Below are 19,218 nucleotides of genomic sequence, written 5' to 3'. Positions count from 1 at the left end.
AACCCATGATGATCATCCATTACTGCAAAAACAGAAATTCAAAGCATTATTGTTAAACACAAAATCACACAAATGCAATTATATTTTAAGTTACACTGACTGCTTCAAAATAACATACATGTACAGCCTTGTAGATTAAAAGCTGTTCCTCAGTACAGGGAAATTTAAAAGAAAACAAAATTCAATCAGAAACAACTGCAAGAGTATGACTATCTCATCAAGACCTAGGTTTTTAAAGTCTATTTCAACTGACAATGAAACCAAAACAGAACAGAGTGAATCTCTAGTGGCAAAGTTTAGCTGGTGAGAACTACATCATATTTACCAAGAGTTAAAAGACATCCTTGAGAATAAAAATACAAGTAGATAAACAAACTGTTTTCTCCTTCTTTAGTTGTTTTTACATTAAAAGAACAAAAAAAACCCCAAGTATCCAAAAACATGAATAAATTCTCCAGAAGATAACAAGAATGGCAATGTTCCTCACACAAGAGCTGGCACAAAGAGATAATGGCAATGCCACCTAATGAAGACATGACAAGGTATTGGCAATAGAGTGTTTCTGTCGAGGAAATATCGGTTGATAGTTGCCCCATGGAAATTTGATGTTCTTAAAACAAATATTTGCCCGAGAAGCAAAGCTTCAAGGGCAAATATGCTAGTTTTAAGAACATCAAATTTCCAAGGGACAACTATCAGACCGATAGTTCCGAGACATAAACACTCTATTGTCTTTATCGTTCACCACTAAATTTTCTTCTGCGCGCCAGTTCAAAATTCATATTGAATTATTTTCAACTTTTTTAGATGAAAGCCATGGAAGGTCGTTGAAGCCAAATGTAAAATTTGAAAAAGAAAACAGACAAAAACCCACTTAATATATTTCAGTTGTTTACTTTCTGTAAGCCCGCTTCTTTACAGAAACATTTACACGGACGAGTACTATCCATCCGGGTATTTCCTCGGACAGGCACTATTTAACAATTAGACCCGTAGCCCGCAAGGGCTACGGGTCAACAGCCCATGAGGCGAAGCCGAATGGGCTATTGACCCGCGGCCCTTGAGGGCGAAGGCTCTAATTTTTTTAGTATCACACAACTAGTCGGACGGAAAAGGCAGTGATAAAGTTAGCAAATGCAAGTTGAAGAAAAATTTATTTGGGAATAAAACGAAAGAAAGCGTCATGCTCGATTGTACCAATTTCGCTACTCGAGGACTATTACTAATAGTCCTCTACTAGCGTAGCCAATCAAAATGCAGGATTTGCATTAGTCCACTAGTTGGGTGATACTAAGGGCTGACAGTGTCTCTCCACGGATCAACACTATCGCGTCACATGATCAATTTAAACCAATAAGAATCGGAGAAAATTCAGTGGTAAACTATAATATGTACTAATTGGACCAGCCGCATAGAAAAGGAAACTTAGGCAAGCACTTCTTGAAGCAGCCTCACATGATGACTATACACACTGCGTGTCTACAAAACACTGCTTCGTAACAAACAGCTTGAAGGTAGCAAGTCAACAACAGAGGAAAAGAAGAACAGAAGGACAAACAACCCTGACCTTAACTGGTGATTCCTTAGCACTATGTTGCGAACGCTTCAAGCGCAGAATTTTACACTTATTCAATAGCATCAAAAACAAAATCATTACTCATGGATTGTATGTTATTTGGATTATTTTCGATTCTTTTGCATGAGTTGTTTATTATGTTGTTCCTTATGCTCAAAAATTTATGTATGCCTATCAAAGTTCATCAAAAAACTGTACCTTCCAGTCACCGCAAAATGTAATGCGGAGTGATAAAATAAATGAATAGTACTATTTAAAAGACCTGGCAAAATAGGGTAAGACTGGTACATCATATCTCTTTTGCAAGCATGGTGACCTATTTTAATTTATTTTTAGAGACTGTGCCTGGTAGGAAACATTCAGGGAAATGTATTGTACATTTGTTTTTATGATTGTGCCCAGGAGATTACTTTAAGCTTACTTTAAAATCGGTAGAAATCATTCCCAATACTGATAGAAGCAAAGAAATACCAGACAAAATAAAGGCTCGAAAGTTCAAACTGTCACAAGAATGGTAAACTCGATTTCTTGACATCCTGACCTAAACTCAAATTTCTTGTACTGTAACCAATTTCAATCCTTGCAATCCTGCACTTTATTTCGAAACTACTGTTTTTGCTTTGCTCTATAGCATTTTTATCCAACTAAGCTGTATATTTGGTGGCATTTGGCGATACAAGGTGAGTGAAAATTTGCTCTGTCTGCACGACAGCGTTTCTTTATGCCCGTGACGGAGGCAGATCATAATTGCAAAATGCAAAACACAACACTGTGGACTATACAAACTAGTGCCAGCTTAGTTCGTGCCGCTTGAAAGCAACACGATCAGCAAAACTTAGATTGCTGATGAACATGTCGAAATGGCTTCGTAGACTTGAGCCATATAAATTGCTCACTCCATTTCTACAAACAACATAATACAATACACTACACTACACTTCACAAAGCTTCTTATCAACAATATTAAGCTTCAAAGGCAGCTGTAAATGTGTTTCGGAACATGCAGAAAGATCCGGCAAAACACCCTCACGATATAAGTCACAATCGATAGGTTTCGAGCTTTCAACTGGCAAACACCGTCCCGTCCCCTAGTAAAATAATCTCAGAGGACACGACCACAACGTATTTTCATTGGAAGAAACAACAACACGTACAATTGGTCAAAAGGTGTTAGACATGTCTGCCACCTAGGACGAAAGTGCAACGCTACATGCGATATTTTCGGGCAACGCGATATTTTTGGGCGAAAGTTTTACATCAAGAGGAATTTCCAATACCGTAAAGTCCCACATCAAAGTCCCCCGGTTATAAGCCCCTCTATTTCCTAACAAAGATATTATTCCTAATATAAGCCCCGAGTATAGCGGTGAAGCTGTCAGGCCTGGGTTCTGCGCTCTTACATAATTATCATGGATAGTAGAAGACTGGTATCCATGATAATCATTTAGGACACAGCTAAATATCAGTCTGGGCCCAATATCCCCTGGCGGGAGATGACTGACATACAGTCCCCGGATGAACATTCACACAAAGGACCCCAGGCTCTTTATTCACTGCAAACGTGTCCGTAAGTAAAGTCGGTCCTGTCCGCTACTTTACCCTATTTTCGTGTCACTAAAGAAATGGATGAGATTGATTTCACCACTCACCGGCAGTGGATATCTCCGAGATGGCGTACTATCTTGTATCACTAATGAAACTCAAGGCCAGACGCTTTCTTCAGTGTATCCCGCGAAAGATTCGAAGATGGTCTCTGGGGCTGTTGCTGGTTTCTGCTCTCTTTCTGCTCTCATCGAGAGTTAGACGCATGCTTAAGCTTGGAAAAGGTTTGGCGAAAATAAATTTAAGCTTACATTAACCGAAATCGGTATCTAATATTAAATCGGTACCTACATTTCTTTAAGTAATTATTTATTTTATTGATATAGCATTTGCTTTCGGCATCTTGCTATTTTCTCCCGTAGTTGGCGGGAACGGCTTGAAAAAACCTATCGCTCGTGTTAAATTGGCACAATAATCACCAGTGAAAAAGATCTTTCACGCAGTTTCCATTTCAAGATTATCCAAAATTGTTTTTGAAACGGCTTATCGCACTTGAATATTTCGGCGTTGTTTTGTGACGAAATGTCACGCATCGCAAAAACAGTACATGTAGTTCTGGGTGTTTGCAATGAAGAGTACCAAATTCCATAACGTATTAAACATCGGCAAATTCAGTAATGCGACTGCTATTGATAAACGGGTTAGGTAAAAAATTTAGAGGATACAGGATATCTCAGGGAAAAAAATAATGCGATACAAGATATTTATAGAACAGATATTTCGGGATATTAAGTCAGAAAATCGATTATGTTTGAAATTAGAATTATTGGGATATCTACGGGATATTTAGGCCAAAAATAAGCACCTCAATGGGGCCTCCGTTGTAGACAGGTAATTGCGATGTGTAGTCTTGGTAACAAGATTGTCTTGCTTGGCATGATTGCAACTTGTAATTGACAAAAATAATCGTGACATTTAGTGGTTGCAACTTCCTTACAATGACTGACTTAAGGTTCATTTGGACCAAAAGAAAGTCTGAATTTAAACACGGTTGTTTCACTGGTTTTATTGTTTGAGCATGGGAGGTGCAGTGGCCTCATGGTTAGTGTGCTCGACTCCGGAGTGAGTGGTCCAGGTTGGAGCCCTGGCCAGGGACAATCTGTTGTGCTCTTGGGCAAGACACTTTACTCTCACAGAGCCTTTCTCCACCCAGGTGTGTAAATGGGTACCGGTAAATTTACTGCTGGGGATAACCCTGTGATGGACCAGCATCCCATCCAAGGAGGGGTAGAAATACTCCTAGTCCATTCATGCTACTGAAATGGGGATAAGCTCTGGCCTGACGAGCCACTTGGCTTGTGTGCAGACTTAACGTTACCTATTGTTTGAGCAACAGCTGATTTTTACCTTCTTTGCTAAAGAATGACAGAAGGATAGATCTGATCATCTAAGTTTTCCTGTTGTAGAACAAATCTACTTGTCAGTCCTGTCTGGTCACCAAATCTCCCCAGACAAGAAGGAAGGTTCTTAAAGTATATAATTTCACACTAAAAATAAGTCTTATTTTTGTTGATTTGGAAAGATAATTTTCATAATCCTATTTTCAGTGGGTTACCGAAGAGGCAAAAATCTGGTGATCTCCCAGACTTTAATTTTTGCAGATTGGCCTCTCTGGAGTAGTGAGCTGAGATAATGAAGTAAAAGGTGAATTTTGCTGGGAGCCCGCTCCTTTTGCCAACCGTGGTATAATAATGGAGGTTATGTGGCAGGATGGTCCAAAGTTTGGGTTGTACTTTTCACCGTCCCACAATTCGATTCAGCAGCCCTTTATTCTAACCCTCAATCCTGGGGTAGCCGTACCCATTCTTCAATAAGTGCACCTATTCTTATTTAATAGGTTAAGTCTCCAAATAAGCCAGGTTGGTTCTTACCGGTAATTCCAGTTTCTAATGTACTATAGCTCTTAGCAACAAGGAGTATTTCTACTCCACCTGCTAGTCCATTGCAGAGCTACCCCCAGCATTAAAATTGTCAGTAGCCTGATTTATAGACCTGCTTGCAGAGAGGCACTCAGTGAGAGTAGTGTCTTGCCCAAGAACACAACACAATGACCCCGGCCAGGTCTCAAACCCAGACTGTTTAATCCAGAGATGAGCACACTAACCATAAGGCCACTGCTCCTCGTGAATTGAGCTACTCGCCAAATCTCACGGATATGAAGGAGGGTGCTTAAAGCACCTATTTTTACTCTCAATTTGGATATATTTCTGGCAAAATTTTTGGAAATGTTGAATTGGCATATTCCTATTTTGGGGATTTAGGAAGAGTCAAAAATTGGGCAAATTATCTCCCAGATATCGATGTTTTAGGCTAGCCACTCTGGGATAGTAAGTTGGCTCAAGGGCTTAAACCTGTCACTGGTTGATCCAGAGTCATGTGCGCTATCCATGAGGCTACTGTACCTCCCACGATTCTTATTTTATAAAACCCCCTCTATAGTGCTCTCGTCTTTCAGCAAGTACCCATGTAGCGTACCAAATTTATTTCAGTTTTGGGTTGAGAAATTATAATTGTGAATTGATTTTCTTAGTTTAGCCTAGAGTTAATTTGATCCAGTTCAGCAGAGCTAACCAAGTTCACCAAGTTTGTAATTTTGACTCTTTGGAGAGATCAAGGGATTTTAAAATACCACTCCTGTTAAGACCCCCTGTCCTGAATGAATGACCACTTGTCCTAGAAGGTTTTAGTTTTCTTCAGCTGCCATTTGCAATATTAAGTGCATGGAATTAAAATGTTCATGTTACTGGTAAAATAAGTTTTAAAATTATAATTATAATAAATTGGGTTTTCACAATGCAGCAGGGAATAAAGGGTGTGGAAAGTAGAAAGTTCAGATGTTCAGATCCCTTAACCTCCTCCTTCCAGAACTTTTGTTGCTACTGAATAGTATGATTATAGCGGAGCTCTGGTGGCCGGAAGGGATATAGGAAAGTAAAGGAAACTCATGCATTGATTTTCTCATGGTTATCATGGCTAGCGGTATTGCTTGTGGGCACGTACACATGACGATGATGACGACGATGATGACTGCGGAGTCTTGCAAGATTGTCCATACTCCAGCTATTAGGTTGACAGAGACATGCAGCCTTGGTTTATAGTGTAATTCTTTGATATTGGAAGTCCATTTTATGGTCAATTGACACCTGTCAAAACAAGGTATCCACTGACCAAAATCATGTGACCATATTGCAGGCTCAAGTTTAGAGTTCATCGGGGTCACATGTTTTTTAAAGTCGACCACTGACGAAGTGCTAGTTTTCGGTTGGATTGCGGCTCATGTCAGGTTAATTTGTTGTAAACAGTTGTTTGGAAGCTGGTGAAAGCTAACCCAGGATCAAAAGTTCACTTAAGTATAAATTTTTCTTGTATACAAATGTCTTTCACTGCTTTTGTTTTGTGTATTTTGGTATTATTCAAATTCAAAACAGAAGGCCAAACAACAGAAAAACTCACTGCAAAGTTTCAAAACTCAGATCAAATTGCTGCTTATCCTGGGTTAGCTTAATCAAGATTTGAACCACCCGACCCAGCAACTCCGCTTTTGCGCTTGGCTAAATCTATATATCATTTACTATTGAGCTTGAGCAAGGCATTGTGTTGTTCTAGAAAATATCCATACCCCTCCCAAGGAAGGTTTTTTAGCTTGAACCCCCATCCCTCTGGAAATTCCATTTTAGTGCCATACTTTCCTTTATATTGGGCTTTTGAGACCCTCTTTTTTATATTGGGCTTTTGAAACCCCCCTCCCACTTGGAATTTCTGTTAACCTTCCTTGGGGTGGGTATGGATATTTTCTGGAACTACACATTCATTCTAGGCCTCTATGGCTTGATTGCCAGCTGCTGTTTAGGAAAGAAATGTAGATTGGACTTGAGGTAGTCTGCATTGAAGACGCTACCTGTGACGCTACCTGCAGGCTACACTGGAGGAAGTGATGGAAATTGAGCCTTCAGTCCAGACCTGTCACACCAAATGGATGCATCCATGCCTTTAACTGTTATAGAAACCTTGCTACTGCAGTTAATTGTGCCCAGTGGACCATTCTAGTGGGTTCAGCTGTTAAGGGGTAGGGGTGTGGGGGGACGGGATGGGGGGGGGGGTGCTGTGAGTGAGGCAGGGAGAGAGGAAGGAATGAAGGAAAGGTGTGACTACCATAAATTAACATACATTACTTATTATGACTTGTGTTACATAGATTTGTTGAGCCAGATTAGGAAGAAAGCATTCCAAATTCAGCTGGCAAAATGCCAGTGTCATCATTCATCCAGATTAACAAAAAAATGATTTTGCTTATTATTTTGCAAGGGGTTCTGTTATTTCATTGGCTAGCGGCATTTTGAGTTGACCTCTGAGAAGGCGTGACAAGTTTAGAAATCTTTATAAGGCGAAAACTTGCACCCGTTTTTCTAGAGAATCCTTCCTCTTTAAATGAATTAATAGGGTATGTAGAATCGACGGTTTTCCATGAAATTTGGCCAGAACACTCACTGATAGATCCGAAACAACAACGTATCGGCGAATTCTTTTATTTCAAATACTTTCCTCGTGGCAGTCTCTAACGCAGCACATTACGCGAATTTTTCGATGGTGGAACTTGACAGATCTATAAAAGGATAACCAAAAGAAATGAAAGAAAATGCTGACACACTTTGAGAGATTGATGCTTTGTGATCAACACTGCCCAGTTATTTTGCATCAATGGTCGCATTTGATACCCGATTAATTCGCCGGAATTTCAGTCGGTGGTTTTGGTGTTAACTGCTTTTGCTGCCTTAGGAAAGCAGTTGGCAAAAAAGAATATAATTTTATCGAATTCTACATTTTATAACCTTTCTATTGATATATAGCTTGTGGGGGTTTCCTTCAAAACAGCACGCGTACGAATTTTTTTCTGGAGGACACACACGAAGGTTTGAACTAACCTTAATTAAACAGAGGTAATGTATCGATAATGTAAAAAGAGACCATGAATAAGAATATATTACATTATGTTAATGTATGAAGGACATTCTCTGAATAGAGGGATGTATAAGCTTTTTGCAATTTCTCTGTCGTCAATTAATAAACAGCAATTTCTTTTGTTAATTCTCTGTTACTGTTTACGACAACTCTTTCTTGTATCAAAACCGCACTCTTGATTTCACACGATAAATCTTTTGGAATTGTTTAACCCATTGACGCCTGTGCCGCCCGTAACCGCCCGTGCGAAAAACTCCTCCATTTCCCTGTGCCGCCCGTAACCGCCCGAAAAAAGCACATGGAGACAATTGCCTTTCCTACCCTCCCTGAAGACTTTTTGGTTCTCCTATTGTTCTATTGTTCTTGAGGACAAATAAACCAATCAAAATGGACTTTCTGAGCATATTTTCAGAGGACTTTAGGGGTCCTAGAAAGACGGTTTTTCTTCTTAAAATCGCGCGCTCGAAAAATGCAGGTAATCATGGCGCGTTGCGGGCCAAATCTAAAAAACTTCCAAGGTCTTGTTTTCATTCCTAAGACGGATAAATTACTGTTTTGGGCTTTAAAATAGAAAAGAAAAATACAAATCAATGTTCAGGTGGCCTCAGAATGGAGGATCAAGGAGTACAGAGTCCTCAAAACTTTCTGGTGAAGAAGTTTTTCTTCCTAAAACCGCCGAGAAAACATGAAGATCGGAGCGCTTTCAAGTAAGTTTCGACGACAGATCGCAGGTTTAAAGCGGCTTTTCGGACTTCAGAAACAAAAATGGTAATGTACATTATTACTTCGAAGTTGATTTCAACTTTTGGAACGATTGGTAAAGCCACGGGCGTTAAAATGACTGCAAAAGCGGTCGGCAGAAACTCAAGCTTTCGCGTTAGCGTGAAGAATAATTTGAACATGCGGTCATGCAGCGACGCACGTCTGCGAGATTTTGAACAATTTTTTACTTTTAAATAGGTTTCTTCGTCTCAGCGTGAATAAAAATTTATTGTTATTGAACTTCCTTTCGCATTTCTTTCATTTGGTTCCCTGTATTTGGGAATTTTAGGTTTTAAAAGTGAACAGTAACTTGCACGCTGGATTTCTGCATATTTAATTTACGGCGACCTCCAGGCGCTTTCTTTATTTAGTTTATTCGCTTCGTTCAAATATTTTTTGGAGTCTTTTTCAGCTACTACAGAACCGCTGAGAAAAGAACTAAATGGCCACTGATTTAACACAGTTGAAATACGACTGATCTCAAAATAATTCGCTTGTTTTTGTCGTGTTTTTGATTTACGACTTTCATCTTTCTTTCGCAGCGCCGTAATATTTTCGTCGCGCGGCGAAGAAATTACTTGATTTCTTGTTTTCAGATTGATTTTTACACGAGTTCTTCGCTTTTATTTTTTGTTGTTTTCTCAAATGTTAGCCGTTATAATACAAGAAATTCAATTCTGGTGTATTTGGTTCGTTTTTGTCTTCCGAAGTCAATAATTAACTCATTTTCGCAAAGTCAATTTTCTCAGCTTCTGTGGGACATTTTGTCGCGCGGTAAAGAAATAATATAATTTCTTGTTTTCTCATCAGTTTTACACATTAGGTTGAGTTCTTTTGCTAATATTTTTTAATATTTTGACCCTTCAGTTATTCAACTTTAAATAGACGATGTCTTGAAACCTGATCTTGTGTCTGTGGTTACTGCGCATATGGTTTATTTTTGTGCTTTCGCTCGCTCAGAAATATTCCAAAAAACGCCAGGGAATTAGGGGTGGGTCGCGGGCAATTTCATTCAGGCGTCAATGGGTTAACCTTTCGTCAAAACTCGCGATCAGTGATAGATCGAATTAAGTTTAGTTCATCACGTCCTTTGATGTCGGTGTAACTCTCTTCAAAATTCTCGAAAAGTGCCATTAGATATGTTGAATGTTTATTTTCCTGAGCACCAAGGTATTTTGTCTACGCTTAAGTATTTAATAAGATAATTATCTTCTTCATTTGCATCTTTTGTCACGCGACAAATGTCACCGAAACGAGGAATTCCAAACGAACTATTGAAGGTGGTAAAGTTCCTGAGTTGTTGTGGCAGAGGATCTTTGTATAAACCTTAGTTGGGCACCCCCTTCCCTCCCTCCCGGGGGGTAGACTGTTCACATCCTCTCTATTTTGCGACGCACGCGAAGGGAAAAGAGTGCGCGAAAGCACGTCGGGCTGAAGGCGGGGACTGCGAAGGATGCGAGCCAAGCGAGCCAAGCACCCACTCCCTACCTCTTCAAGTCTCCTGTTTTGTGCTGTCGTCCGGTTCTGACGCGACTCTATCCGGGGGGGATGGGGGCGGGGTTGAAGGCTTTTGTAACTCATCCAATATGTCTTTGTATCATTGTTATACTTGGTGCAATCTTTGTTGTAACTGTTTTCTAGGTTCTACCCAAGATGACATCAACTACTTGGCATCAAACATGGAGGTGCACTACGATGTCCTCAGCAACCTTCTTCCGATTCCAAACGGATCCATCCCTACTTTCTTGGCACAGATTACTCTCACTAACAAGGGAAGTCTCCCCATACGACACGGAAATTGGGCTGTGTACTTCTGTAACATCAGGCTTGTTGAACCAGAACACTTGAAACACAACCCCACTGGGTACGTTATCCCGGGGAATTACGGGATCAAATTCACCCACATCAACGGATGCATTCACAAGTTCGAGACAACGAGTGATTTCAAAGAAATAGCTGCAGGCGATTCTTTCACGTTCAAGTTCAAGGCAGACCATTGGTCCGTTGCCCGGACGGATGTCATGCCCAGATGGTATCTCTCCACCGAGGGAAGTACCCCACGGGTAATAAAAAACACAGATGACGAAGAGTTGAGTTTTGTTGGCAAGTTTGATACCAAAGCAAAATGGAAACGTTCTGAAAACGACGTGTACGACCCATACACACCAGCAAAACGATACAGCGCGGACTTCATTTCAGATTTAGAGATTGCGCCGAATGATGTCATCCCTACCCCAGTGGAAATGAATATTGATAAAAACAGTGGTGTGACTATTACGTCAGAGTGGACAGTGTATATTCAGGCAGGATTAGAAAACGAAGCTGCTCCACTGAAAGGTATGTTCTGGTATATTTGCGTCACACAATCATCCTGTTGGGGAAGGTGGATTGCATGACCACCTTAAAGGTCACAGCTGGCACAGGCAAAGATGTGAGGTAACTTTGAGCGATTTCACAAACAAGGAGCTTCATCAACACTACAGGGGCTCCCCGTTAATACGGTCACTAACGAGGGTCAAATTTCATGATTGGTCTAAATTGAGTGAAGTATTTATGAACGTATCACAACTGCACTTCTAAACAACTGTTCTTAATCAAGTAAGAATGCGGAATGTGATATAATGTTTTAAAAAAGAAACTTCAATCAGTACATACGATATTAAGAATTACAAAAATTAGCATAACTGGTTTGAGTGGCTGTATAAGCGGGGTGTAATTATAAAGGATTATACAGGTTGGGATTTTAGAATGTGGCGGTTGGCCGTATTAACAGGATTTTTTTATAAGAAAATGTACGACCGTTTGGCAAGAGAAAATAAAGTGGGACTGTATTAACGAGGTGACCGTAAAGCGGGATTCCACTGTATTTTCTTCAATTGCGTGAGTTAGTTTACATCTTTGTAGCTTCTTCGTAGTGGCAGATTGGTTCGTCATGCAACGAATCTCCAAGTCAACCAAGAGTAACAATTCATGACTATCTAGATAACTGCTGCGTGACATGGATTCTGAATATCCCAGTATCTTGTGATTACTGTCGTTTGTTTTGTTTTTGTGACAGACAAACTCAAGCTCAAAGTATCTTCGTCTTCACCCAAAGACACTAAAGCAATCAAACTCATTAAAGGTGATGTTGATGTGCTTGCAAAGGGAGGTCAGCAATTTGCCGGTACAGATGAATGGTACGGTCTGGTGGTTGACCCTTCCAAGGAGCTCATCACGATTACTGGAAAGGGCCCCGCAGGGGTATTCTATGGCATACAAACCCTTCTGGCATTGAGGAACTCTAAAGGGAGGGTCCCTAAAGTGTCAATTAAAGATGCACCGAGGTACTCTTACCGGGGAATGCACCTCGATGTTGCCCGGAACTTTAAAACGAAGGAGCACGTGTTTAAGTTATTAGACGCAATGGCAATGTACAAGCTCAACAAATTTCATTTCCACCTCACTGATGACGAAGGCTGGAGGCTTGAAATCCCCGGATTACCGGAACTTACTGAGGTAAAAAGTAAAAGGTGAATTCTTTGCCTTGTGACCTATCAGGGTTAACTTTAGTTCCCGTAGGGTGAAGCACACGGGAGTTTTTGCTTCTTCGCATGAATGGAATGCCAGTCATCACCAGCTACCTCTCGGGTTTTATGCCAAGGTTACCCTCCAAAAACACTTCACCTGCATGTTACACTGATATGTTATACTGTGCAAAGTTTGTGCAAATTAGGTTACACGAATCATTACCAAGATTACCAGCACTCAGTGACGTTCATTTGTCTTTTTTAAGTGGTCCTATGACGGGACCTTTTGGTCAGTGTAAACGGAATCTAAAATTGTGACTTAGTATGTTCTTTTGCACTCGAAACGCAGCTAGAGTACTGAGATGAAGATATTGCATTTTAACATCAAAATCTCTATTTACTCGTATAATTTTGTCCACAGTCTTGGCGAAGTTTTGTCAAATTTGCCATGTCTGACAAATTGCCACAGCATCTCAAATCTTGTCAAATCTGCCATTTTCTGCACTGCATGCGTGTTTGGACATATCTGAATATGTTAAGGTTTTCAGTGATGTCAACATTTCCCTTCTTTTGGAGTCGTGCTCTCATTTTGAACTTTTGCCGGACTTGCCATTGTCCTAAACTAACAGCGTGAAACTCAGACAAGAGGAGAATTACCTCGTTAGACCTGACAGAAGTTAAACCCTAGCTCTCTTTTTAACACCTACCCTTATGCCCTGTTAATCTGGATCTCAGATTATTGAAAATAAAAACTTGCACAAATCTTTAAGAGAGTCGAGAGAATTTTTGCTCTTTTGAGAGGAAGACTGCCAGCTGTATGATCTAGAGCTCGTGTCATTCTGCCTTAAATATTATGAAGATTTAAAACATAATGTCCATTGTTTCTGTCGAAACTAACAAATATATAAGAATTTTTTAATGCTTGTTGTTGTTGTTGATATCGTAGGTGGGAAGCAAACGTTGCTTTGACTTGCAACACAAGAAGTGTATTCTGTCACAACTCGGCTCAGGCCCCGAGACGTCCACCTCGGGTTCAGGCCACTACTCGGTCCAGGACTACAAAGCTATACTTGAATACGCCAAAGCGCGTCATATTCAGGTTATTCCTGAATTTGACATGCCAGGACACGGAAATGCCGCAATCAAAGCGATGTTGGCACGATATGACAAATTATCAGCCCAGGGGGATAACGCTGGGGCCGAGAAATACCTCTTATCAGAAGCCAGTGATACGTCCCAGTCTTTACCGGTGCAATATTATACAGATAACGCCATTAACCCTTGCATAGAGTCCACATACACCTTTGTTGAGCACCTGGTCGAGGCCATCGTGGGCATTCACAAAGACATACAACCGCTGACCATTTACCATTTTGGCGGAGACGAGGTTGCGCATGGTGCTTGGACCAATTCTACTGCTTGCAAAGATCTCGCGCAGGAGCTGGAACTTAACACTTCGAATGGCAAAGTCGTGGATGAGTTGAAAGATTACTTTGTTCGGCGGGTTTCCAACATCACCGCAAATCACAGCCTTGAATTGGCAGGATGGGAAGATGGCCTCATGAGTTTTCAAGATGTCCCCTATGACCGCGAGCTGCTGAGGAACACGCGGGTGTATGGGTACGCGTGGAACAACATCTGGGAATGGGGGAGCGGAAAGCGAGCATACGAACTAGCCAATGCTGGATTCGAGGTAAGCGTTTATGAGGACTTTCGGGATTAAAATTGGGGGCAGAGGGCCACTAAATCTGGCACCGTGATTGGCTACCCGAGCGATGCAGGGATTGTCAAAAGGGAAAAGGTCATAGAAAAATAATTGAAAAAAAATTTAAACGTCCAGTCCATAGGTACACTTTTAAAATATAAGACGTAAAACAAGGTTACATTTTTTTTGTTCATTGAAAACTGACCACTAGTGCCTCAGCATGCGTGTTGACTGTGAAACCTGGATTGCGACTTCCGGTTGCCATCGGTTAATCAAAATCATCTGGACGTTGTCCTGGTTGTTCGTAAGGGTGTTAACGCTAACCCAGGATTAAAAGTTAACCGGACTATATTTTTTTTGGTATGAAAAATTTTTTCACTGCTTATGTTTTGTATAGCTTCAGATTATTCAAACTCAAAACTGAGGGATAAACACTGATATAAACAAAAAACTTCACCGAAAAGTTATAAAACTGAAAGCAAAATTCTTGTTAATCCCGTGCTTAACTTCTGTACTGACTTTTCACCGCAAAGCAACAATGTTTATTTTTGAAGGTGATTATGTCCCAGGCCACTCACTTGTATTTCGACCACCCGTACGAGCCTGACCCAGAGGAGCGTGGTTTCTACTGGGCCACAAGGTTTACTGACACTCAAAAAGTGTTTGGTTTCATGCCAGATGATTTGTTTGCCAATGTTGAGACCAAACAAAGTGGTGAACCACTGACCAGGGAAGAACTGTGTTCTGATCCCGGAATGTGCGCTAACTTGACGAAGAAGGAGAATATTGTAGGTAAGAGATGGGCTTGAATGACGATTGAAACGTTTAGGCTAAATTTGGTAAATTTAGTGCCTCCAATTAACACATACCAGTGCGAAGTATACCATGACCCTTAGCCAGACCAGACCGCAGACTGACTGTGAACCATTAGGCGCCCGCTCCTCCGATTTGCAAACTTAGCGAGACTTCAGGTTGATCTCTATATTTCCTATCTTGCTTCGTTAGGAATGCAAGGTCACCTATGGTCAGAAACAGTACGCACCGCTGACCAAATGAGCGCCATGATCTTTCCTCGCATGATAGCAATGGCTGAACGCGCATGGCATAGAGCATCATGGGAAGACATCACTAATAAGAAAGAGAGAGACGCCAAGAGGAAGGACGACTGGGTGAAGTTTGCGAACACACTGGGCTACAGAGAACTGGGGCGACTCGACGAAATGGGCGTAGCGTATCACATGGCACCACCTGGAGCGCGGTGAGATAATCCCATCTAGTGATAACTTCCAAACTTCTCTCTACGTTTTGGTAGACAAATTCAAGAAAACGATATGAGAAACAAGTTCTAATCATTTCATGCAGGCAATACTTTTTGATATAAGACTAAATTACCTCGAGAAGAACACTCTAGAAAATGTAGAGAAACCCCCAACAGTGTGGTGAATTTTGATAGAGCAACTCAGTCGGGAGCCTGCCATTGCGTCTTGAACCAGAAATCCTGACTCTAGCTTACAAGGGAGAAGACACAATAAGTTGATTATCTTTTACAAAATACGAACTTATTTCCCGTTGGGTAGCAGGGTTGGCCGAGTAGTGAGAGCACTCGCCTCCCACCAATGTGGTCTGGGTTCGATTCCGGCCCGGTGTCGTATGTAGGTTGAGTTTGTTGTTGGTTCTCGCCTTGCTCCGAGGGTTTTTCTCCATGTACCCCTGTTTTCTTCCATCCGCAAAACCCAGCATCTGTAAATTCCAATTCTACCAGGAAGGGGATGCATGAAAACTAGCAAAGGCTGGCGTGGCTTCCTTTCCAAATATTGTTATTAATTAATTAATTAATTAATTAATTTATTTATTCTTTACTTGGTTAGGTTGATTGATGTTTGTGAAGCCTTTCCATGGTCAATCTCACTGATACATTTTCATTTCTCTGCAGTATTGATGAAGGTGTGCTTAAGATCGCTAATGTGTTCCCAGGACTTAAGTTCCAGTATTCTACTGATCTTAAAACATGGAAAAATGTTGAGGATGTGTCGGATTTGGAAGGGAAAATTATGCTGCGAACCAGGTCAGAAAATTCAATGTTGTTTTCATTTTAACTGTTGTTGTAGTCTCAGCTTCCGAATCCACAGGCATCCCAAACTGAATAATTAAAACAGACAAGGAAAGTGCAAGCTCTTTATCTTATTGAAAGTAATAAGTTTGATTCCACATTTGAATTAATTTCTAACCCTAATTCTGTTCAGCGGCGGCGGCGTGGTCGTTGTCATTGCCACTGCTGCTGCCGTCACCGGCCCCACTGCCGTCGTCGTCAGTTCCGCTTCTCCATATGGAGAGTGGGGCCAGAAATTTTAAACACTTTGCCCCTGTCACCACCCAAGAGCAGTAACCCATTGCCATTCGCTCTTTCTCCACTGCCCTACGCCATGTTTCTCTTGGTCCTCCTCTCTTGCGTTTTCGTTCCGGTGCCCATGTTAGTGCAACTCGTGGCAGGGAACTGTTGTCCATTCGCAGCATGTGGTCAATCCATGTCCATCTTCTAACCTTCCCCGTTTTTGTATCAAACTTGCAGGTCAGCGGATGGTCTTCGTCACAGCAGGCCCATCGACGTCGAAGGTCCATCTAAGCCACCCACTGGAAGCTTGTCTCAACATGTGACGTCAAAGTGTATCAATCTTGTCGTCGCAGCTGCAGCTGTCTTGTTATTGATATAGTAGATGCTACCTGGTGCCCAGGCCCCTTTCAGTAGAACTTACAGTGATGAAGGTTACAAAAAAAATGATGTTATCATAAAGCTTATCAGCAAAAACACAGGCATGAGCGATAGTATAGATAGATATACAGAAGTATGGGTACATGTATAATATAGGTAGGTATATCTTACCATCCAAAAAATACGACATTTGTTCATCCTCAGGAAGTGATTTAGCACCCGAGCTAATCGGGTCGAATATTCAGTCTTAGAGAAAAATATAATTACAAATTATACATAGCATAACATGTGAAGACATGATTGATCGTCGCAGTTATACACACAACTTAAGCAGTTGTAAAGCCTGAAAAAAATTCAGGCCTGAATCACAACTGCTTTAATTGTGTGTATAACTGTGATGATCAATCATGTCTTCATATCTTTCTCCACGGTTCAAATATATGATGTTTCATATATTCACTTGCATTCTTCACCATCTACGGGTATATAACGAACTCGCTATGTGATCAGCTCCCTGTTGGCGTGACAACTCAGTTGGTAGAGCACTGTACTGGTATCGCAGAGGTCATGGGTTCAAATCCTGTTCAGGCCTGAATTTTTTCAGGCTTTAATTTCACAACTGCCTAAATTGTGTGTATAACTGCGATGATCAATCATGTCTTCATATCTTTCTCCGCAGTTCAAATATATGATCTTTTATATATTCACTTGCATAGCACAACACAGTTAACCATTCCAACTGGAAGTACCAGTTGAGAACTTTCAAATGTCGCAATTGACAGTAAATTTTGTAGGACAGACTTTTTCAGATGAAAATAGTTTTTGATCCTGAGAGGTGTAATAGCTTTTGACACTTGATCCCATTTACGGACACTTAAAGGAGTTACATCACAGTTTGCGCATCTTGAAAAGTCTAGCCCAATTTTTTCCATTTTGTCATTTAAAATACATTTCAGTCTTCTCCATCCTTAAAGCATCCTTGCTCTTTTATGGTTTATTATTATCTCTTTGGTGTTTTTCCATCTTAGTTTATTACTATTTTCAGGTTTCTTTCAATTTAAAGGTAATTTTGTACCTGGACAAAATAACTGTGCTTTAAAGATGTTGTGTTATTCAAAGATGTAGTTACTTCCGTTGCCAGTCTGTGGCCTCCAGTTAAAGTCCAAGGCGCCTTGTAGAAGAATAGCTTATGAATCTATTCATATAATAATTTTCACATCATGTGCAGTTGCAAGGAATACATTTGTGTCGTTCGTCACTTAGTACTCCTCAAGCTTTCATACAAAACAGAAGATTCATCTTTTTAATTACACAAGCGTTCTTTGATACTATTTTTACTTACATTTTATTAATAATAAACATCACAATTATATATAGGCCTCCAAATAGAGAGATAAATACTGGAATGTATTCTAGTGTAGCTTATTTGACGAAAGTAGTCTTTTAATATGACAATTGAGAAATAACCGTGAAACACACATTGCTGACATAAGCTTTTCTTTTTTTCAAACACGTCAGAAAAAATAGAAGTTTACACGATAAGAACTATTGTTGATATACGTGAAAATTATATGAAAGAGATATGGTGTTCCATTTGAGATTTTCTGTGTGTTTGTTTAGTGTTCTGTATATTTTCTGGTGTCGACAAAATCCAAGATGGCGGGAAGCTTAGCTTGGGCGCCAAGGAAAAGGTATCGGCTCGAAAGACTTGGGGGGAGGAGAGGAGTGTGTGTGGGGGGGGGGGGGGGTAAGATTAATTAATGATCCACGCCCTAGAGAAACCAGATTTAAGTTATATATATTTATTTATTTTCCGTGCCGGCATGAGGGTGAAGGTTGTGTTTATACGTGAATGTAAAGAATGCTGTCTGTTAAAATTTGTTTCGTTGTCTTATCTATGTTTGGACTACAACCCAAGACAAAAGTAGCGGAGAGGATTGTGAAATTACCCCCGGTTTCAGTGAGCTTTGAATTCTACACAGTGCGTACGCAACACGCACGAACTGTTTGTGTTGTATCTTTTCACCTAAGAACAAGTTTGGAGAATCTGCAGTTCCCTTATTAATGTGAAAGCCTCACTTTACCCAACCTCGGGTAAGTAAGGCTGCTAGAAAGTCATCTTTAATAGGAGAAGGAAAGGGGAACAAAATTGCTAACCTTTTCAACTTTTTTGCTTCAGGTTGTTGTTTGAACAGAAGGAAAATAATTATTGTATTGCATGATAGACCATTTAGTTATGCGGTTAGCTTTCTGCAAATAGAATTTCACCGTAATTACTTTCTTATCACGCGAAAAACTCTTTAGCTACTTACGTTATGCTACTATACATTTTTCAGAAAAACCAAAGTCATTATTTTATTTCTTAACCATTCTCAAAATACTCTAAAAATATAAA

At 40.4% G+C, this 19,218-nt stretch overlaps 1 protein-coding gene across 1 annotated transcript; it reads left to right on the top strand.

Moving 5' to 3' along the window:
* The first annotated feature begins 1,804 nt into the window (after window positions 1–1,804).
* Window positions 1,805–18,421, top strand: LOC145494053 (beta-hexosaminidase-like). The gene is made up of 8 exons (XM_081473519.1): window positions 1,805–3,402; window positions 10,541–11,236; window positions 11,958–12,397; window positions 13,355–14,101; window positions 14,668–14,905; window positions 15,119–15,371; window positions 16,047–16,178; window positions 16,683–18,421. Exons 1-8 carry the CDS (start codon window positions 3,246–3,248, stop codon window positions 16,822–16,824), a joined length of 2,805 nt encoding a protein of 934 aa, XP_081329645.1. The 5' UTR covers window positions 1,805–3,245; the 3' UTR covers window positions 16,825–18,421.
* Window positions 18,422–19,218: the final 797 nt, after the last annotated feature.

Source organism: Orbicella franksi, chromosome 8 (assembly GCF_964199315.1).
Source record: "Orbicella franksi chromosome 8, jaOrbFran1.1, whole genome shotgun sequence".
In the NCBI taxonomy this organism is placed as follows: Eukaryota; Metazoa; Cnidaria; class Anthozoa; order Scleractinia; family Merulinidae; genus Orbicella; species Orbicella franksi.
The sequence above is the reverse complement of the archived record's forward strand: the minus strand, read 5'-3'. Positions and strand labels throughout refer to the sequence as shown.